This window comes from Desmodus rotundus, chromosome 4 (assembly GCF_022682495.2).
Source record: "Desmodus rotundus isolate HL8 chromosome 4, HLdesRot8A.1, whole genome shotgun sequence".
Taxonomy (NCBI): domain Eukaryota; kingdom Metazoa; phylum Chordata; class Mammalia; order Chiroptera; family Phyllostomidae; genus Desmodus; species Desmodus rotundus.
The window spans coordinates 115909071-115932001 of record NC_071390.1 but is presented as its reverse complement, the minus strand read 5'-3'; the positions used below and the strand labels follow the sequence as shown (position 1 = coordinate 115932001).

At 42.8% G+C, this 22931-nt stretch overlaps 1 protein-coding gene across 4 annotated transcripts in view; it reads right to left on the bottom strand.

The window, feature by feature from the left end:
- The window catches only part of NMT2 (N-myristoyltransferase 2), a 70794-nt gene that overhangs the window by 32775 nt on the left and 15088 nt on the right, over positions 1 to 22931 (bottom strand). For 3 of the 4 annotated variants that reach the window (XM_053922685.1, XM_053922684.1, XM_071221277.1), the window contains exons 2-7: positions 12881 to 13016; positions 8482 to 8626; positions 1669 to 1787; positions 1481 to 1572; positions 1250 to 1366; positions 434 to 604 (exon numbers count right to left, since the gene is read on the bottom strand). In XM_053922685.1, coding sequence (XP_053778660.1) covers positions 434 to 604; positions 1250 to 1366; positions 1481 to 1572; positions 1669 to 1787; positions 8482 to 8626; positions 12881 to 13016 — 780 coding nt within the window. Of the gene's footprint in view, positions 1 to 433; positions 605 to 1249; positions 1367 to 1480; positions 1573 to 1668; positions 1788 to 8481; positions 8627 to 12462; positions 12506 to 12880; positions 13017 to 22931 lie in introns of all 4 variants that reach the window. The other variant, XM_024580127.4, reaches the window with a different exon arrangement.

The window sequence follows — 22931 nt, the reverse complement described above, 5'->3', positions numbered from 1 at the left end:
AGAGCTTACGCCTCTTGAACAAGTACGTCTGGGCTTTTTTCAACTGATGTTTATCAAGCTTTTGGAGAAGCATGCAAAACATGGTATAAGACTGAGTGTTCACAGAAGGGAAAAAATGGTACCATCTGGATATTTCCACATCACGATGCCCTGGGTTTCCCCAAGTAGAGATAGCACTAGTCTTCTAAGTGGAAGACACTGAAGTGCAGCTCCAGATCATTGGGATATAAGTGGCTGCATGGTAACTGAAAAGGCTGGGCTCATTGGTTCTTGCTTCTAGTCTCCATCTCTGCTACCAACCAACTACATGACCACGGGTACGCAAAAGTCCCTCTGAGCAACACGTGAGGAGAATATTGTACTTCTAGCAACAGGGCAGGGAGGCTCAACGCTCAGGTGCAGGTAAGATGCAAGGTAAGGGCATTGCTATTACCTGCACGTGGCCACTGGCTTAGGGAGAACCACGCCAGCGGTATAAACAGCCTGGAAAATCCCTTCCAGGTTCACTCTTCTAGTTATTTCTCGAATTAACACTGGGGCAACCCGTTTGGATCTCAATTTCTTATGAACACAAAGAAAGTTGATTTCGACCATCTTCTTCACACTAAGAAATAAAGATGTCAAAAATCAGACCAAACATAAATGAGAACATTTTTAAATATAAAATAACACACATAACACTTTAAAGAATAAGAAACTGAAAGGCCTCCTTAAATACAATATTTAAGAAAAATATTAAGAAAAATATTCTATCATCTAGACATTTTACAAGTTCAGATCAATATACTATTTCCCGCACAACCCTGACAAAATGATTGTAACTCTAGATCATGGAGATACAACGTCCCTTTTTCCCCCAGAAATAAATCTGAAGTACCTATTTATAGCTTTATTTATTCTGCTACACACATATATGCATGCATATATAATGTGTGAATATGTACACAGAACGTATCTGTGTGTGTGCATGTATGAGACTAAGACACAGGGAGAAAAACAGAGTTGTCTTTTTTTGTTGTTCACAGGCCAATGTTTTTAAAAACTAATAAACTTGCTCATTTTCTTGGAGCACTTTTAAGTTCACAGCAAAACCAAGCAGAATGTACAGAGTTCCCATTTACCCGTGTCCCCCCCCCCCCCCCCCCCCCCCGCTTAGCAACAGCCTGTAGGAAGTACTTTTAAAACTTATAATGGCAATTCTTGAGAAAGCAACACATCAAAGCTGACAGGGGCAAGCTTTAATATGTACCTGTCGTAAATCCGAATGTTGGCTGGGATGGCACTTATGAACCCTACCAGTTTTTTGTTTGAAGACACTCTGACTCCACAGTGCCACTGCAGAAGCCAGCCCGGGGGACGCAGAGCCCTGAAGTCAATGCAGGCAAGGAAAGCAGGTGCCAGTTAGTGTCCTTGAATACAGCAACAGACGGGGACGTGCCAACCCCCTGCCCACGACGGCTGTCCTGACCCGCAGACTCACCACAGCAGGAACTCCGGCGAATAGTCAAACCGGAACATGTTGTCGTCATCCTCTACGTAATTCTCGTTTAACAGGGTGTACAACTCCTTGAGCTACAAGACCAAAAGGGCGTCCTGTCTATGGTGCTCAGAACCAACTCAGAAGCAAGCCGCACGAATGCGGGTATTGAATTTAAGAGTTTTACTCACCACTTCTGCATTACCCAAATCCAAAGTGTCCCACATAAAACCCTGTGGCAAGGAATATGGTTCTTGACGTACGTTGTCTTTATCTGCTTCAATTGCACCGTGAGACGTGATCACTTCATCTGCAGAGAAAAGAAGACAAAAAGAGAATATTCAATTACAAAGCACTCTGACGATCCAAAATGGTCCGTTACGTACAATACAATCATCTTTGGGGTCCATGGGTTTAATATAATCTTTAAAGAATTACTTTCACACCACAGTCCACACCCAGTCTTTAAAAACAGACTATTATTTCAGCTACCTGTAGAGTGAAAAAGGGTAGCTAGGTTGTGGCGGAGAATAGCCACTGCTTCGCCACTAAAAGGAGAAATCCTCTGTCCTGCAGTGATGAAATGTATCACGAATTGGTGGTGATTTCCCCAGTCTCAACCCTGAAACTACAGCACCATGGGAGACAACGTAAGTCTGACGACAGACTTAGAGACACTCCCTTTTGATTCTGCACTTGAACAAAGCGGGGGTGGGAAGTGGAAGGGGAACTGGGGAGGAGGGCTGCAGGGACCTCTGACCCCTTCCAGCAAAATCTAAAATTTTAGTTTTGCTCATTCCCTCCACCCCTTAACCCTGCCCCCTGCCCACTAGCTGTCATCTCCTCTCCATCTATGAGCCTGTCTCCATTTTCTTCATTAGGCAGTTGGAAGAAAAAGCACTCATGGATGTGGACAACAGTGTGGTCATTGCTGGGGGAAGTGGGGCACAAGGGGACTAGATGGTAATGGAAAAGTTACAATAAAGATTAAATCAAAAAATAAAAAAACAGACACTATCTAAACTGAAGATAAAGCTTACCCATTAGGACTAAAATACTTTAAAATTAAACTACCTATTATTTCCTATTAGCAGTCAGAAGCTGCTAATCTTTGCTACCATAATATTGTGATAAACTAGGAGTCATAAAGGCAAAGTTTAAAAAACTAAAATTGGAGAGTATAAGTAAATATGAGTGTGTGTTTACACAGTGAACCATAGATTCATGTCCAAACATACTGAATTATGAATTAAGTCTAAAATGTGTGGAAGTGTTCTAGAAACATAATACCAAGAATACGGCTGAATACTTTGACACTATAATATGAAACCTAAAAAGTTTTATAACCTTATTTTTTAAAGATACTTAAAATATTCTATTTAACATTGAGTTTTCTTTCTAATAAAACAGGAGGCTCAAATATATGATACTCTCAGAAGTCAAGAACTACTGACGCAAAATAAACGTCAAATTGTTAGCTAATCAAATAACAAGCACCACTCATAGATTTTTAAAATTCATTTATGCATTATGTACTTTTAGCAATGGTACATTCAGAAATTACAAGTTGAACTAGAGGAATCATAAATTATATTTGGCCACAAAAACACAATTAAAAAGTTGTGATCAAGGACTAAAAACATAACTGTAGTTCAACATCAGAAACAGAAAAAGGTCCCACAAAAAAACATTAAATTAAATTAATTTTAGGACTGTTTATGTCTCTCTATCTGGATTGCTGGCAGGGCAGTCCAAGTCATCAACATCTCTAGCAATTTCCACAAAGGTGCCCTTTTCCAATTTCTCCTCTGCAGCTTCCCACTGTGGCCGGGGATGAAACCCAGGCACACCCGCCCCGCCCAGCTCCCCAGGCTTAGCCACACTGACTGCTCTCAGGCTGGCCCCAGCTCAGAGCCCTCGAGTGGCCCTCCCCACACTCTTCACGGGGCTGGCCACTTCAGTTTTTTCAGATACAAGCTTATATGCAGCTTCCCCTGACTAAAGCTTTTTCCTACCTAGAGTACATCCTCCCCTCCAACCCCCACCTGGCCACCACTCATCCTACTTCCACACCAGTTTCGCCAGTGCGCACCTCAGTGTCTGGCATCTAATGACAGACACTCAACAGATCTCTCCTAAACATAACTCGGCCAAGGAACAGGAAGGGAACTGTGCCACGTGCACAGCGTGGGTGGACCTTGAGGGCACTGTCCTAAGTGAGATAGATCGGACAGAGAAAGACAAGTATCATATGATCTCATATGTGGAATCTTAACAAAACAGAAAGAAAACAAAAAAGATAGAGTAAATAGACTGGTGATCATCAGAGGCAGGAGATGGAGGGTAGGGAAGTGGGTGAAGGAAGTCAAAAGGTACAAACTTTCCGTTATAAGACAAATAAGCCCTGTAATGTACAGCGTGGCCACTATAATAAATAAAACTGTACTGCATATTTGAAAGTTGCTATGACAATAAAGTTCTCATTACAAAAAATATTCTGTAACTCTGTGTGGTGACAGATGTTAACTAGACTTACCATGGTGATCATTTTGCAGTATAGACATATATTGAAACATTATGTTATACACCTGGAACTAACCTAATGTCGTATGTCATTTGTACAAATAACAAACAAATAATAAAACCAGGAGGAGGGGGAACCCTGGTCTCTGCTGATTACAAACGACCCTCAGGTACACGTTCTTACCATCACAGACAGACCTCTTGATAGATGAAGTCACAGGATTTGTACCAGCTCCAAAAGGTTTCCTTTTCTCTTCTTTCTAACCCCTGACTTTGTTCCATTCATCTTATCTCCACTCTACCAGCTCATCTCCAAAGGAATACCTTAGGCTTCTCAAGTCAGCCCAAGGGCCAGATTCCCAGCTGCTCCCTTAGAGTCCCTTCGGACCTTTGCTTAGGGCTTCCCTATCCACACAACACCAGGGGGCCATCCCATTCAAGCAGCTGCAAATAGCTGACTGTGTTTAGACCGAACTGGGACATAGCTCTAGAGAGAAACAGTCTCCCTGACTTTCACTCTCTCCCCTACCTCAGGCTCCCTCTTCAGTACCAGGTGTTCTAAACTACAGAACCCTGCAAGGGTTTAGGGGAGAGGACCCAGGCTATCTTCCCAAAGAGGTATACTGGGGTTAGGTGCCCTGGAGGTGGCTTTCTTCTCCCCAAGGCAGGGACCTAAAAGCTACCAACAACTTGCCAAGTAGCATTCAGCCAAACCCATACATTCGGATCAATAAAATACATCCTTCTAGCTAACAGTCACTCAATTCAATGTCATTTAAAATCCTGTAAATTCACTTCAAGAGAGTCTTCCTCCATTACCATATGCACTTCTACAGCCTGAAAGAAAAGGGAAGGAGGAAAATTTCCTTCTTTCATACTCTGAAGCTCATGCTTCTTAAGCTGATTGGGGTGGGCATGGGTGGGAGACAAATGCTAACTTCAAAAAAGTTTGAAAACCACTATTTGAAGGCACAGAGAAGAATTCTTCCCTAATTTATATGACAAAACAAATCATTTGTACATACCTGGGCTATTAAGAGTTTTAGATGGCAATTAATCATTTATATTACACAGGTTCTGGAACCCAAACAAACCAGAAAGAAAAAAATAGAAATAATTGAGACTCCCAGTCAAGATGGCGGCAAAGATAAACATGGCTTGCCTCCTCACACAACCACATCAAAATTACAACTAAATTATAGAACCACCACTACTCAGAACTGGCAGAAACTGAGATGAATGGAAGTTTGACAACTACAGAATTAAAGAAACCACATCCATCCAGATGGGTAGGAGGGGCTGAGATGCAGAACAGGCTGGTCCCACATAACACATGCGGTGGATAAAAATTTAGGAGGGATATCTCAGGAGCAAGGAGTCCCAGCCCCACATCAGACCTCCCAGGCCAGGGTTCCAGCGTCAGGAAGATAAGTCCCCATACGTCTGGCTGCAAAAACTAGTAGGGATTGAGTTGGTGGAGGAAACTTGTGGAATCTCAAGCAGTTCCTCCTAAAAGAACCCACACACGAACTTACCCAGACTCTTTACCTCTGAGCTCCAGCACTGGGGTAGCAGCTTAAAAGGCACCAGTGGCAGACAGGGAGGAACTGAAGTGTCTGGCATCAAGGAGAGAGCTAGGTGACAGCTTTCTTCCAGACAGAATGGGAGGTACAGCCACAGAGCCAGCAGGTGGGTACCAAATCTGAGACTCCATCAACCTGGTTAACACTGTTTGCCCAACCCTGGAGATCCCCTGAGACTCTGTCCCACCCAACTTACAGCTGTTAACACAATCTTTTCCACATGAATGGCTAGTCTTGGCTCAGCTTCACAACTTCCTAGATCCTCTCAAACAAGCAACAGCTAGCCTCAGTGAGCTCCAAGCCCCCAGCCCCTGTATCTCTTGCTAAGTGGCCTCAGGCACAACACTAGCAGCAGCCAGCCTACACTCATAGTTTGGCTTCAGATGGGAATCTCTAAGCACAGCACAAGTAGCACCCATCTCAGATTGCTTTATTATAGCTCAGGCAGAGTGTCCAGGTAAAACACAGGTGGGAGCTGACCTTGGCCTACACCACCTGGGAAACCTCAGGACTTGTGCACCCAGTAGACAGCTACAGATCACGTCAGAGCACCACCACACCGCCCCTGCACAGCTGATCCTCCACAAACAGTGGAGATTGGTGGTTGGTGGTCACAGCCAATCTTTGCAGCTGACTGCCCTGGGTAAATCCCTCCCATTGATCTGCCATCAACAACCAAGGCTCAACTACAAGAGGAGGGTGTACTCAGTCCACATGAAGGGCACACCCTGAGTACCCAACTTAGGTGATAGGGGAGGCCATGCCAATGGACCCCACAGGTCACCTATGTTAGGCCACTCTATCAAGTCAGGGAGCCACAGCAGCTCTACCTAATACATAGAAACAAACACAGGGAAGTTGCCAAAATGAGGAGACAAAGAAACATGGCCCACATGAAAGAACAGATCAAAACTCCAGAAAAAGAACTAAATGAAATGGAGATAAGCAATCTATCAGAGGCAGAGTTCAAAACACTGGTTATTAAGCATGCCCAAGGAACTCAGTGAGGATCTCAATAGCATAAAAAAGACCAGTCAGAAATCAAGGATACACTAATTGAAATAAAGAACAATTTATAAGGAAACAACAGTAGACTGGATAAAGCTGAGAATCAAATCAATGATTTGCAACATAAGGAAGCAAAAAACAACCAATCATAACAAGAAGAAAAAAGAATCCAAGAAAATAAGGTTAATATAAGCAGCCTCTGGGGACAACTTCAAGAAATACAACATTTGCATCATAGGGGTACCAGAAGGAGAAAAGATAAAGCAAGAAACTGGAAATCTATTTGAAAAAATAATGAAAGAAAATTTCCCTAATTTGGTGAAGGAAACAGGCATGCAAGTCCAAGGAACACAGAGAGTCCCACACAAGACAGATGCAAAGAGGCCCAACCAAGACACATCGTAATTAAAATGCCAAAGGTTAAAGATAAAGAGAGAATCTTAAAAGTAGCAAGAGAAAAGCAGCTAATTACCTACAAAGGAGTTACTATATGACTGTCAGCTGATTTCTCAAAATAAACTTTTCAGGCCAGAAGGGACTGGCAAAAGATATTTAAAGTCATGAAAGGCCTGGACCTACAGACAAGATTGTTCTACCCAGCTAAGCTACCGTTTAGAATCAAAGGGCAGATAAAGAGCTTTCCAGATAAGAAAAAACTACAGGAGTTCATCATCACCAAACCATTATTATATGAAATGTTAAAGGGACTTATTTAAGAAAAGAAGATCAAAACTATGAACAACAAAATAGCAATAAATATACACCTGTCAACAAGTGAATCTAAAAAACAAACTAAGCAAACAAGAACAGAGACAGAATCACGGATACAGAGAGCATTTTGAAGGTTGCCAGATGGGAGGTGAGTATAGGGAAATGGGTGAAGAGGTAAGGGGATTAAGAAGTACAAATAGGTAGTTACAAAACAGTCCTAGGTAAAGTACAGTGTAGGAAATGGAGTAGCCAAAGAAGTTATATGCAGGACCCATGAACAGTAATGTGAGGATTGCCTGAGGGAGTGGAGGGTGCTGGGTGGAGGGGAATGAAGGGGGAAAAATTGGAACAAGTGTAACAGAATAATCAATAAAATATAATTTAAAAATTTTTTAAAGTACAAATAATTATATAATGATCTATCATTGTTTAAACATAAAACAAAGCAACTGATTTAGCTTTAATACATTTATAAACATTTATTGGCATTCATATCATCCTTTTTTTTTTTGCATAACGTGAAAGGGGAAACAATTAAATGGCATTTATTGAAACTGAAGCAGTGAAAGTCTAAGTGAAACATGGCAGAGCAGGCGAAGCGCTGAGGAAAGAGGCCTATTACAAAGGTTCTTACCTAGCCCAAAGCCCTGAGGAATCCCTTCATGAGGTGCCCCAATTCTCTCGTTATACTGGAATACTATCACACTGCTTATAACCAACACCACCGGTGAGTGTTGAGAATCTTAGTGTTAAACCACGCAAAACTTTCCATTTCCGTAGATTTCACAGGTCAAGATTTACGTCTTTGGGAATAACTGAGATGTGAGACTGCTAAAAATTCATGTACAGGAAACCAGTTCCCTGAAGCTCAGAATCAAAAAATAGGGTGTAGGGGAGACTCCTTCTTTTATAGGTTTTTTAAATATGGTAATGGTTCAAGTGAGAGAAAACTGGATTTTTTTAAAGGGTTAGAAATTAGACTAAAATTGCTGTTACTGAAAACCAATGTCACCACCCAATACATACCTATATTTTAAGAAGGGAAGTATTACATTTGTGTAAAGTTCTAATTTGTGGTATGTAACAAGTTATAAAAGTGAAGTAAAGCCTCTTTTGTATTTTTTGTTTGTTGTTAACCCAGCTTTGTTTGGGGAGGCGCGGGGAGGCAGAAAAGCTTACTTAGTTTGGGTACCGGCTGTGTGTCCCAAAACTGGTATCTGTGTTTGGCAGCCTCATCGATGTTCCTGGCGGGGCCCTGGCACGCCGATAACAGCTCCATTGCTCTCTGGATGTCCTGCAACTTCTGCATGGGAATGGCAGGGTTCTATAACAGCAAAGACACACAGACACAAGCTATGAGGAAGCTGTCACCGCTCCAAAACCTGGGGCAGAGACATGTGCACCTGCCTTGGAGACTACAGCACCAAAAATCGAGCGGTCCTCCTCTAAGCCTGGTCAGGGCCTTGGGTTCATGTATGCTAACATGTTAAAATATAAGCAAACATATGATGTTAAAGATAACCCTAACTCTATAGTTCTGCTGGGGCTGTGATAGTTTGGAGAATTTGAGGTAAATAGAACTACCCTTTGCTTCGGTTTCCCACCCACTGGCGAATGGTCTTCACCATGACTCAGCTGAGCGGAGCAGCAAAAGGAAGCGACATGCAAAGCATGCACACTGTCGCACCAGCCAGCCAGCCACTAGCCTTGGTTTCGTTGTTAGGCTTATGCTCTGCAGTAGCAATGTGGGGACAAAGGAAACAACTTCCAGCACGGAAACTAGGCAGACAAGGGAAATTTCAGTTCATTAAGAAGAAATAAATCAATGTGAATTTAGTACTGAACTGGGAAGGTAGTGGATCAGGAAAGGAAACCTCTAAGGGTGCTTCCTCCTGGGCCACCCCCTCTGTCTCCTAACCCGGGCGCCCCTCCAGAAATAAACCTTCCAACAGGGACCAGGAGTTACCTCTGAGCTCACATCCATGGCAGCCCTGGCCTGTTCTCTCCAACCCAAGTGTTCAAAACTAACTTTTTAAAAATAAAGTACATTCTCACTCTATAAAATTGAGAATAGCTTTAAATTATAAAGTTCCTTCCTCCAAGCCAATATTCCTGTCATCACTGATGATTCCCCAGTTGTTTTTTTTTTTAAATCCCTCAAATAAGGTCATACTGCATGGAAAATGAAACTATCCTGGAAATGAGGGAACAGTATATAGGACTGAAACTGGAAATTGGAGAGTTTTTTCAATATGCAAAATCACTGATCAGTTGTAGCAGGTTGACGCCATCCAAAGAATGCTCTTCACTGTAGTTCGAAGTGGTCAGAAGGAATTGCAGAGCCCTTACATTTCCTGTGTGCCATCACACCATGGGCACCGAGGAGGGGACATCGACCCCCAACAGTCCATAAGCAGCAGCTCTGAACTTCTGCTAAACTTGGACCCTTAGTAGTGTGATCTGGGGCAAATCTTTTAACCCAGAAGCTTAACTTGTTTGACCAGGTACGAAACAGGGTTATTTAATACAGACTGTCCTGTGGATGCTTTACTCACTGGGTGCCCTGAGGATTCTTGCCACTAAAACGATTCAAGGAAACAAAGTGCTAGAGTCTAACCAGAGGTAGACTAAAGTCTACCGTCTCCCCTTACGAGTCCAACAGCATCACCCAGGGCTACCACGATTTCTGTAAGCTGTTTACCTTGTATTTTGATTGAAGTCTAAATTGTAAGGGTCATATCTCCATTACACATACTCAATTAACAAAATACTTTTGCTGTTCTAAAAAGGCTAGTACATTTTTAAATTTCTCATTTGTGTCTCTTTTGAACCTCCAACATAAAAGTAACTGGTTTCTAGCACAGTGAAACTTACATCCAATTGGAACCCCTCAACACAATCTGTTAGGACACCTACACCTCGAACAGGAAGCGTATTCCCACTAATCACGCTTGAACACTCATCCACTGATCTTTAAAAAGGGAAAGCAGAGCCCACTCTTTCAGAAACACCCCCAGTGTCTGCACTGGATGTGTCATGGCAATTCTTCTTTCCTGGCAGGAGTTAAATCCTCGAACACTATTTTGTAACAAACACAAATCAGCAGGTTTGTGCCGAAGGAGCCAATGATACCCCAATCCCATGCAGGGGCACGCAGAGCGCTTTCTGCTCGCCCTCCTTAGCCTCGACAGGTTGACCAGCAGTGTTTACATGAGATCACCATTTATACAGTTATATCCCATTGGGATTAATTTGTATCCCAATAGCATATAATTAATTTAAGTGCTTTCTAAAAGTAGATTCGAGTAAGCAGAATTTTCAAATCCATGGTGACAAAGCAGAAGGAAAACTCAGCTATAATAAATTCTTAAACCTATCCATCCACCTTCAGTAGTAGCACCACCTGGGGAGAAAGGAATAGTGTTAGGAAAGGTGAGAATGTACACAACTCGGCATGAGCTTCCCACTATATATTCCAACTAAAGAGTCAGGCAGGCCTCTTCTCTTCCATATCTGCTCCTTGTGATCTGAGTACATCAGCTGTTTAGTTTACCCATTATTTTCCAAATTTAATACTTTCGAAATCTGCAAGAATCCAGGTATATTTCATTTTGGTTCTGATTATACATCAGAATATTCTCTAAACAGTGTCCACTATAGCCTGACCGGGTGGCTCAGTTGGTTGGAGTGTTGTCCCACATGCCAAAAGGTTGTGGGTTTGATTCCCAGCTGAGGCACATACCTAGGTTGTGGGTTTGATCCCCCATTGGGGTGCATGCAGGAGGCAACCTATCATTGTTTCTCTCCCACATTGATGTTTCTCTTCCTGTTTCTCTGTGTATGTGTGTGTGTGTGTCTGTCTGTCTCTCTCTTTCCCCTGCTTCCTCTCTCTCTAAAATTAACAAACATATCCTTAGGTGAGGATCAAAAAAAAAAAGCAATAAACAGGAATCACTATAATATATGGTGTTATCTACAGTTGGCATCAGCTTAAAAGAAAGGAGCTTAAGTTTTTAAAAAATACAACAGGGAATAGCCCATATTAAAACAATTTTAACTTATTCTTAATAAAAAAGGAAAAGAATTTTTCTACCACCTAACGCTAACAGTTCCTCCAGCCTTGGCTGGCTCTAGTTTCTCAGAAATGACCAGAAAGGGGAAGGGTTAAAAATCACTAGGGGTTACAAAGATGGCAGAAGCTGATGGTGATGACAGAAGCAGTAAGCTGAATATAAGTGACACCTCATTTACCTGATGAAGCAACGTTTAGAAATGGAAAAAGAAAATCTTGCAAGCTTATGGTGTACCTTATATGAGTTACCTTGGAAATTATGTCCAGTGGATAGAATATTTATTACCTGAGAACCAAGGTGAAAAGCTAGGGAGGAAGACTCCATTTTCTTCTCACCCCACAAAGGCAGTCAGGGGGAAATTGGGGCAAGTAATTTTCCTTCTCAGTGATTCCTGGTCCTTATGTGTAAAACAGGCAACAATAACAAAACTACCTGCAAGATTCACTTTATGCGATACATACAATGCAAACTTTGTACAAGAAAAAAATTTTAATTCCACAAAACTTGCATAATAGTTATAACTGCCATGTAGACAGAGTGCTTTACAATACAAAAACCATTTCATAAGAATGATCTAATTGTAGCCTCATAACAACCCCACAAGCTGGGGAGAAGGCACCATCCCCACTCTGCAGATGAGGAGATGGGCTTAGAAAGGCAGAATCCTGTGCAAAGGCCAAGCTCGAGAGCCACGGGGCCAGGACGGAGCCCAGGTTCCCCACCCCACCTCCTGAGCCCTTCCCGTGACACACATTACAGGCATCAACACAACTCTATTTCATTATACTTCTAATTCAGCCCCTTTTTGCTGTGAGTTTTTTTGCACTAAGGAGGCTCTGTGCTTCCCTGGGCCCAGCACACAAGGCCTGTGTTCACAGCTAGGGTGACTGGGGTTGGCCCTACAGAAAGGGGCGCCTGCCATCTGCACCACCAATCTGCCAACACAGTGCCCAGCCAGATAACTTCTGGTTTGGTTTAAACAGGTGTTTCTTCAGGGGAAACATTAGGAGCTAATTCCCACCCTTGGCAATGGAATTAAGAATGGCCACTGAAGATTGGTCTGATTCAAAGTCAACGTAAGACTTACCCGTGGCTGCTCCCGCTGAAATCTGCTGCCAGATGGTGTTGTGCTATTCAGATAATTAGACAGACACCCAGAAAAATTAAAATGTGAATATCTTCTAAACTAAAAGTCATCAAATATTATGTGTAACTTCAAAAAAAACCTAATAACTCACATTGAGACTTTGTTCTATGATTACAGTCTGCATACTAATCTGCTGAGAAATAGGCAGGTGGCCTCCTAGCACACCCAAAGGCACAGCATGTACCTCTTTGTAATGGGGTGCTGATGTTGACTTAAGGCTGCAAGTACCCTCCGGTCACTACCAGTACGGTCAGGGCAAAACCCTAACTACGTCGCCGACCCAATAAGGGCTAAGCTGCACAGACCTGCTCTCACACGCATGAGCTACCGCACAGGCTGAAATAAACACGGCTCTCACTTTGGAAGGCTGCTGAATCTTGATCTCCTGGGAATCAGATGCAGAGTCTGACTTGGTGCCTCCGGAATTTGGTTTCTCCTTTTTTCTCTTCTGTTTCTTCTTTTTCTTTTTGGCACCCAAGTCCCCTCTGGGACTTCTGTTAGGGAATTCATAAAGGGTAAAACAACAACAAATCATTATATAAAATTAATCACTTAGAACAACGTATGTCATACATAGAAAAAAACACTATGTTAGGATATATGATACTGTGATTTATAAGAAACATATATATTTGATCATACAGATGACCAAATACATATTTCTAATATATATTTGGTTTTTGTTGATGGTTCCTGGCTGACAGATCCTGAATCCCTTGGAATTTCCTAAGTGATGAGAGCTTGAAGATGTCTCTTATGTTATGAAGTGACTTTTGGAAGCACCTAAGGGATGGTTGCCAGTAGAGTCAACCGTGTGATCAGACAGTTGGAACTTTCAGTGTCAACCCCCAACCTCCACGGATGAGAGAGGGGCAAGAGAGTGGCCAGTGATTTCATCGCTCATGCCTGTGTGGTGAAACCTTCATAAAAACCCATAAGGACACACACAGTTTGAAGAGTTCTCAGGAAGGTGGAGGTGCTAGGGTAGGAGGGCGTGTGCCTGGAGAGAAAACAGAAGCTCCATATGCTTCCCCAAGCCTTACCCTATGCATCTCTTCTAGCTGATGATGCTGAGTTACTGTATTTTGCTGTGTACAATGCACATTTTTTAGCCCAAATTTTTGAGGGAAAAATAAGGATGCACATTATACATGAGTAGTACTGACTCTGTATCTGTATAAATGTTTTTATTTCTTCTATTTGTGCTTATGCATTAAAAGTGCAACTCTAGAAAGCAATAACAATATTTGTATGCAAAATACCCTGGAATACGATTATTGGTTTTATTTCTAAACATAAATAAATTAAAAATTGAATTATAAAATCAAAAGGAAAGATTTTTTTTCCTGAAAGTTTGGGCCAAAAACATGGGTGTGCATTATACACAGCAAAATACAGTATATGCTTTGATAATACACTAACGATCTAGTAAGAAAAAGCTTCCCTGAGTTGTGTGAGCTGCCCTAGTAAATTAATCTAACTCAAGGAGAGGGGATCTCGGGAACCTCTGGTCTGGCAGAAGTGCATGTAAAAACCTGGGCTTGTGACTTGTCTAAGCCCTTAACCTGGGGGATCTGCTGCTGTCTGAGAATTGCTTGGTGTTGTATGCGAGGTGCCCCACCGCCACACACACATTCGAACTGGGTCCAGGAACCCAGAATAGGATATAAGTGGGAAATTTAGTCAGATTAGGAAGTTAACAGGACAAGTAACTCAGAAGCGTATTAGTCTGCACTCAGTCATCCTGCAGGATGCTGAGATGTCATCTCAGCAGGAAAACTGTAGATATAAACCACATTTTATAACAGAAGTCAAATTGCTTTCACAGTTATCACTGCTGCACTGATCTACTTCTCAGACATCTTTTAAAGGGAAAGATACATGTTGTAAAAAATTCCATTATAAACATTTCTTGGGTAAAACAAACCACTAATCTTGACACGAAAGAACCAAAGAAACTGCTTCTGTGCAGAGCGGGGAATTTTTCTTGATAAAAAAATTTTTACTAAAAGGATTAGCAATGAAAAAACTCTACATGAAAAAAAAAAACATTCACTGGTAAAACACTTCTGTTTGGAACCTGGCCACCTCCTGAACAGCAAAAGAAACACGGGAGATTTAAAGCTTCCATTCACTGGGGCCTGTCCTTACCTATCTCAGGAGGTAAATTAAAATTTAGAGTCAGAGATTATTATTGAACTTTGCCTGATGTAAGGGAAAGTGATGGGAATAGTCAGATCCATTCCATGGTTCTCAACTAGCTCTATTGGTCCCCACCCATTATCCTTCTTGAATTTTTACCTAATTATAAAAATACATATTCATCATAGAATTCACAAATATCATTACTATATTAACATCCTTCATATGGCATTGCCCCTTAAAGACAAATCAATAGTTGTTCTGGTATATATTCTTCTAACATTGTCTTTCTTCTCTAAGGATGCTTTCATTTTTACTATAAACAAGTTTTAAGCAAAAGTTGAATCTTAAACATACCACTTTGAAACTACTTTTTTTATCCTTCCACTTTACAATATAACTTCTTTTCATGTCACAATATATTGAGCTACCTCATTTCTTTTTAGGAACTGGATAGTATTCCATCATGTAAATATATCATATTTCATTCCTATATTAAAAATGCTGTTGCTAAAAAATATTCTGGTACTTACATCTTTGTTCATTCATGACAGCATGTCCGAAGGTGGACACGCTAGGTTAAGGGGCATGTACAGTTTTGGTTTTCGTAGATAATTAAGACTGCTTTAATAAATACTGTACCACTTTCCACTCCACCAACAGTAAATTGGACAGTTTCTGGCTCTGCGTGTAAGGAGCTCGGAAGTCATCATTTCATCGTAACAGACTGAGAAATCAACATTCTTGAATATGTAAAAAGGTGACACAGGACAAACTGCTGCCCCCAAGGCTGCAGAGACAGAGAGGTGAACCAGAGTCACAGTTCCAGGAGCCACTACCCAGATATGAAAACCTCAACCATAACTGCAAGACTGCACGTGGACAAGCCTGAGAGTTAAGAAGTCCAGGGGGCCCATCATCAGAGGGTTCTCCCACGTTTTTGAGAGTTTTACGTCCAGGAGCCCAAAAAGGTTCCCACAGTAAAGATTGGAGAACAGTCCCCCTGGGCTTCCACCAGGGGATGGGGAAAAGAAATCACTTTGAAATGGCCAGAGTACTCTGTTCCTCCTAACAAGGTCTGCCCTCAGGGAGAGACCAGCCAACCACAGCTTAACCGGCTGGCAGATTGTCAGAGCCTATCTGACCTGGGGAAGGGAAGTGTGGGCAACTCCAGCCCATTCTAGCCGTTCTGTGCCAGCTAAGGGGGCTGGAAAAAACTGAGAAAAGCTTTAGTGAGGCACAGGCTCACTAAAGGCTGGGGTCTGATCACAGAACTATAGAACACGTCCCCTTCCCCCACACCTCGCACCACTAAAATTCTATTTACAGCAGTTCCCTTACCCAGTATATCATGTCCAGCTAACAAGAAAAACTTACAAGGCATACTCAGAGACCAGAAACACAACTGGAAAAGAACAAGCATAAGAACAAGACATGGCAAGGATGTTGATATTATCAGACCAGGAATTTAAAGCACCTATGATTAATATGCTAAGGGCTCAAATGGACAAAGTATACAGCATAAAAGAATAGATGGGCAAGGTTAACACAGAGATGGAAATTCTAAGAAAGAACCAAAGAGAAATGCTAGCAATCCAACAAACTGTAACCGAAATGAAGAATGTCTTTGATGGGCTTGTTAGGAGACTGGGCACAGCTGAGGAAAGAATTTCTGACTTACAGGATACAGCAATGGAGATCTTCATAGGAGCCTCCCAAACTGAAAAGCAAAGGGAACAAGGACCGAAAAAACAAAACAGAATATCCATGGACCATGGGATACCTAAAAAGGTATAACACACACGTAATGGGAATAACTGATGGAGAAGAAAGAGAAAGTATAGAAAAAATATTTGAAGCAGTAATAACTGAGAATTTCCCAAAATTAATGTTAAACATCAAACCACGCATCCACAAAGCTCAGAGAATACCAAACAGAATAAATGCCAGAAAAAAAATCCCCCCAAACAAACAAACAAACAAAAACAACAACCCTGCTCCTAGGCATATAATTTGAGACTACAAAAAAAATCAGATAAAAAAAAATCCTGAAATAAACCAGAGGGGAAACTAGAGGAGGTTAGAGAATTCCTTGCCTATATAAAGGAACAAAGAAAAGTAAATAAGAATGTCAATTTCCCTACTTCTTTGCCAGCACTGAAATATTACCATTCTCTTTACTTCCTGCCCCCAAGTCTTTTTTTTCCTCCCCCCAAGTCTTTAGTTAGGAAAAAAAAACTTGTAGATTTAATTTTCTTTATTTAATCAGGTGTGAGGCTACACATGCTTATTGACCATTTATATTTTTCCATGAATTACTCATTCTTATCCTTTTTCTCTTAGCCATCTTTTAAAAAATTGTTTTGTTGGTGCTCTTTATTAAAAGCATGAATAGAACCTATCATGTATTAGGTATTTTTACTTTGGGCACTTTAAACTCATTCAATACTTGCAACAGCCCTATGAGATACTATTTTTTGCTTATATTGTCTAGTTTGTTGTGTATTATTTAGATTACAAATGCTTTACCGAGTTTATTTTTTAGCTTTTAGCTTTCCTTTGGTATCTTTTCCTGTACAGACATTTAAAATTCTTATAGAGTCTAACACTTAAATACTTCCCCTTGTGGCTTCTTGGCATTTACATCTTGCTTACAAAGGCCTTCCCTATTCCAAAATTACATAAGCGCCCTTCTATACATTCCTTTCTATATGACTTTTGGAAAAAAAAATATTTCACTTCCTAATTCACTTAGAATAAAGGTGTACAATGTGAAGTATCATGTCATTTTCTTTCTTTTATTGATTCCAGAGAGAGAAGAAGGGAGGGAGAGAAAGAGGAAGGGAAACACCACTGTGAGAAACATTGACCGGCTGCCTCCTGCAGAGACCACGACCAGGGACCAAACCTGCAACCCAGGCATGTGCCCTGACTGGGACTCAACCCTGAGGCCTTTTGGTGTGTGGGATGACATCCAACTAACAGAGCCACACTGGCCAGGGCTCAGGTCCGTATTGCCCAAAGACAAATATAGTAAGAGAGGCAAGCATGCCTACTTCATAGATGCAATTACATAGTGAGGTTCTCTTTTGCCTGACACCGCTCTAGGTGCAAGCATTTTCAAAACGTCTAAAAATTCTTGGACACTTCTCCCAACAAGAGATGGGGTCCTTTCCCCTCTGCTTAAATCTGGGCAGGGTTGTCACTTTGCTCTTAACACAGTAGAAATGACACTCTGTGACTTCTAAGGCTAGGTCACAAAACAGTTTCCACCTGGCTACTTGGGGATGTTCACCTTGGGGCAGCCTGGAGCCATGTAAGAGGCCTGACTGCCCCGACCACCAGGCTGACAGTGCCCCTGAGCTTCCAGGCAGCAGCTGGCACCAAGTAGCAGCCGTGGGAGGGAGCCCTCTTGGATGATCAGCTTGGTCAGTCTGATCTTGGAAGACTCCTTAAGGCAACATCTGACCACACCTGCACAAGAGGCCCCAAGTGAGAAATTGCCTTTTCCAGCATCCTCACCCACAGAATCCACAAGCATGATAAAAAATTGTTTCAAGTCACCAGATTGGTAATAAAAACCAGAACAGAAATTTGGAACGTGAAAATCGAGCGCTGCTCTAACAAAAACCTGAAACACAAGGCATCAGCATGCAGACCAGGTGGAAAGACCCTGAGGAGACTGTTGGCAGAAGCCTGACAGCCTCAAGGAGGCTACTGGAGAGGGCGTAAGAAGATACAGAAAATACTTCATTTCATGATTATTTCAATGATTTCTTCTTTTTCAAATAAAGAAAAGATTGAGGGGCAATGACCCTTGTTATGCAGTAGAGGAGCATTTATAAGACTGTTACCAGCAATAATGTGGAAAATAGAAAATGCTCCTAACAAACTTGATCTAACTACAGAGATTTCGGGCAGAGGGCTGAAAGTGCTGACTCGCTGACCATTCCAGACAAAAAGCCCTGTAGGTTTCTGCGGCGAGTGCCTCGTACATGCTCTCTGAACAACATGGAGTCTAAGAATCTTTGTGTCATGGCAGCCCCACCAGGAGCCCAAGGAGGAGAAAAACCCATCTGGAAGAGACCTGTGGGTAACTTTCGTCTAATGGAGTGGATTAAAAATGGAATCACAGAAAGCTCGTGACATCTTTACAAGAATAACATTGGCTTGAAAGACAAAGAGCAGAAGAAAATGAAAAGAGGACTTTGGACCCTCAGTCTTTTACAAAGCGGGAAGCAGACAGAGGCGGTTACTCACTCAGATGCAAAGTCAGTTTTCTTTTGGAGGGAGGTCTTGAAGGGTACAAGCAAGAGCCTAGGGGACAGCGGTCAGAGCCAGGGAGAACAGTTCCCAAAGAACGGGGCTGAATTTGAGTCAAGGTACTGGCAACACATTACTAAACAGATTTCAGAGCTGCTATGAACCAGACTGGGGTGTGCTTCCTATTTTCCCCTTTTGGAATAGTGGCTCTCCTACCTCTCTGCCCACCACTTCATGATGGGTGTGTGGAGAGCGGACAACTCATCTGCTCAGTTCACGGGTACTCAAATCGACTACGAGGGGGGCCTCACCCACACCTGGACCTGGTTTAGATGACGAGATCCTCCACTTGAAGCCTGAGCCTCATACATAAGCTAAAACACAATATGATTTTGGAGAGGGCCTTAGGGAGGGTAAAAGTTTTCTCAATGTAGGGGAATATAAATAATTTTCAGCCAGAAGAGGACTTGTGGTACTTTTCAACATGTCCTCAAAATTTTTAAGTCTCCTCCCAGTGAAAAATGGAATCTAGACCCCTCCCTTTGAATGTGATTTACAGTGAATCATTCACAACAAATGTGTCAATACGTGACTTCTGAGTCTAGGTGAGGAAAGGCCATGAAGCTCCTACCCACTTCTCATGAAATCATGTTCTTTCCATCAGACGACCTTGAGATCTGCCATGCTGGTGAGACCACAGGCAGCCATGCTGGGCGAGCAACCAGCGGGTCTCTGGCTGACAGCCAGCCCCGTGAGGGAGCCACCATGGAGGTCAAGGCCAGTGCAGCCTTCGGCTGACTGCAGCCCCGGCCAAAATCTAACTGCCACCACAAGAGAAACCCCCAGTGAGAACGCCCTCTATCTGTGCCCTTTCCAAATTCCTAGCCCACAGGATGTGTGAGTATAATAAGCTAGTGGTTGGTTTGTTATACAGCAACAGTTACTGGAGCATGAAGATCCGACAGTGAACAAACTAAAGTCCTATCCTGTGAGACATACATTCTTAGGTAACAGACGATGCACACAGGGGAGGTCTGTGGGAGTGAATGTGACAGGGCCTGCAAGGGTGCAGCCCAGGGGCTGGCGTGGAGTCAGTCTTTCGATAAATCCTGAGAACCGCTATTGTTCCACATTTAAACACATTGTTACCCCTGCTAGGCCACCTTTCTACTCTTCATTTCCTGGAAAATTGCTAGTCACTCAAAATGCAGGCCAAAAACCACCTCTTCTGAGAAACGTTGCTCCCTCCCTGATCTGAATCAGATGCCCCCCAGCTCAATGAGCCCCCGCCATCTGAGCATCATTTCGTCTGGCACTCTCTGCACCTGGTGTTCTCCTCTGCTCTTCCCACAGAATATGAGCTCCTTCAGAACAGAAACTCTCTCCTTTCTCTATAAAATGTGTGAGTAAGAGAAAAAATATATAGTGCTCTCTTCCCCCAGTTCCTGGCAGAGCTCTTAAAACCCTTGTCATTTCCTGGGTGAAAAGGAGTGTCTTTTGTTCTACTGAGGTGACCTGGTGGCTTCCTGGATGGGAGCTGGTCACCAGAGAGAGAGACCAAGCACCAGACTAGAAGCTTGGTATTTTCAGCCCCACCCTTCCATTCTCCAGAGATGGGAGAGGGGCTGCAAATGGGGTTAGTGATCAGTCATGCCCACTCACTCATGAAGCCTCCATAAAAATCCCGACAGTGCAGGGTCAGGGAGCTTCTGGGTTGGTGAACACTTGGAGGCATGGGATGGTGCCACGCCTGCGGAGGGCACGGACACTCGGCATCCTTTCCACGTGCCTTGCCGTACGCACCCCTTCCATCTGGGTGTTCATCTGTATTATAATGAACTGGTCAACAATAAGTAAGTGATCTTCCTGAATTCTGTGAATTTAAATTAACCAAACCTGAGGAGCTGGTCGGTCAGAAGCACAAGTGACCACCTGGACTTGGGATTGTCATTTGAAGTAGGGAGGTAGCAGTCATGCAGGATTGAGCCCTCACCCTGTCTCCAGACAAACAGTGTCAGAATTGAGCTGAACCGTGGGACACCCAGCTGGTGCAGGAACCACCCCCCACACACCGGTGTCAGAAGTGCTATGTGTGTGACAGTAGCACGACCACAAAAGAGAAGCAAGGAGGAAACTGGGTTTCCCACTCAGATGTGCGGTAAACATCATTCTTGCTCACCAGTATTTTGAATTCCCTCTCCTGCAGGCAGTTGAGAGTATGTCGCATGCACTTCCCGCCCCTTGAAATGAGGCACAGGTGGGCAGTTTGCTTAGCGGATGGAAGATGAGTCATTCAAAGACTTTTCAGGCTTTGCTCCCTCAATGTTTCCATGGCTGGCACCTGGTAAAGCATTGCTCCCAAAGGCGTGGAGAGCCTTTCCAGGGGTGTCCAACCCATGGCCCACGGCCCATGGCCCGGAAGCAGCCCATGATGGCTATGAATGTGGCCCAACACAAAATCATAAATTTACTTAAAACCCTTTTTTGGCTCATCAGTTTTCATTAGTGTTTGTGTATTCAACATGTGGCCCAGGACAATTCTTCTTCTTCCAGTGTGGCTCAGAGACGCCAAAAGGTCAGACAGCCTTGCTAGACTTCGCTCTGCTGAATTCCCCTCCAGCCAAGTCCTGCACGGCCTTGTCAAGACGACGGCAACGGGAGTGATGGCGTGAGCTTTAGCCGAAGCCCCCGGCCCTCAGAGGAGCAGAGGCCCCTGCCTGCACGCACGCACGTGGGGGAGGTGGCAGGCAAACCTTTGTGACTTATGCGACAGAACTGTACTGCTGCGTTCACCACATAACTTGAGTATCTTATCCCATACAAAGTGCTACCAGCCTCATCACTCATATCCAGGTCATAAAGGGACTCGCTTTCTGTCAGATACCCATGTATTAAAATTTATACCCTTTTAAAATTTTAAATGGATAATTTATTCCTCTACAAGACCAAAATATGAAAGGTATGTTCAATACTGAGAAAAACTGTTTAAGACACAAGCACTTGGGCTACATACTTCCCTGTTCCAAGTCCTACAATAGAAAGTGCTCATTTTTGGAGACAGATTGAGACCCCGCCAAATGGCACCCTAGTGGTCTAAAAATAGTAACACATTCCCACCTCAAAATGAGTAGTTTATTTTCTTCAGTAGAATCAAATCTGTATTATTGTGATGTTTATATTTAAAATCATCTGGTGGCTAAGGACTCCCATAAATATCTGACGAGAAATTGGGCTAACAAACATCACAGCCAGATACTGGAGCTCAAAATATGCCATGGATAAGTACGTCAAATTCTCTGACCTGGGAGTCTGGATATTTCAGGCTTTGCTCCCTCAGTGTTCCCATGGCTGGCACCTTGTAAAGTAGTGAACTTGTTGTATTGTGAATACATGATTTATGGAGTGGGGGAGGTGGAGTTACAGAAGAAAGCTATTTATATTTGTCTCCCTAAGGTCTCTAATGCTTCCATGTCCAAAACATGTAAATTTTTATAACAAACGCTTGTTGAATGAATGAGTGAGTAATTCTGGCTTTTGAGTTGGCTCCAATTACATCTTGTCAGGTGGCAAAATACCTCAGAAGGCTAAAATTCTCCCTACCTGGCCGGTAAAGTCAAAGGCAGACGTATTCACTGAGCATCTACTATGTGCTCGGCATTGTGTCGAGGGGACGCTGATAATTGAGGTCATCAAGGACATGGCCTTGGCTTCACGACCCAGAGAATTATCCCTCTTCTGCCTCATCCTTTCACTGCTGCTGGTTATGGCTCTTCTAGAAGCCACTAGGATCCCTGGATCTCACAGCTTTTCTTTCCAATACACCCAGTTAAAAGTATCTCTACATTTCCAAGTTTTCATCCAGACTGATACAGGCTGAGAAGTGATGGCTGGCATGGTGCCTATCCAGCTGGATGGACATAGCTCCCCCAATGAAGAATCCAGAAATGTTTGTCCTGCGTGTGAATTAATTTTTTTCCAAAACAAGTAAATTAAACTCATGGGAA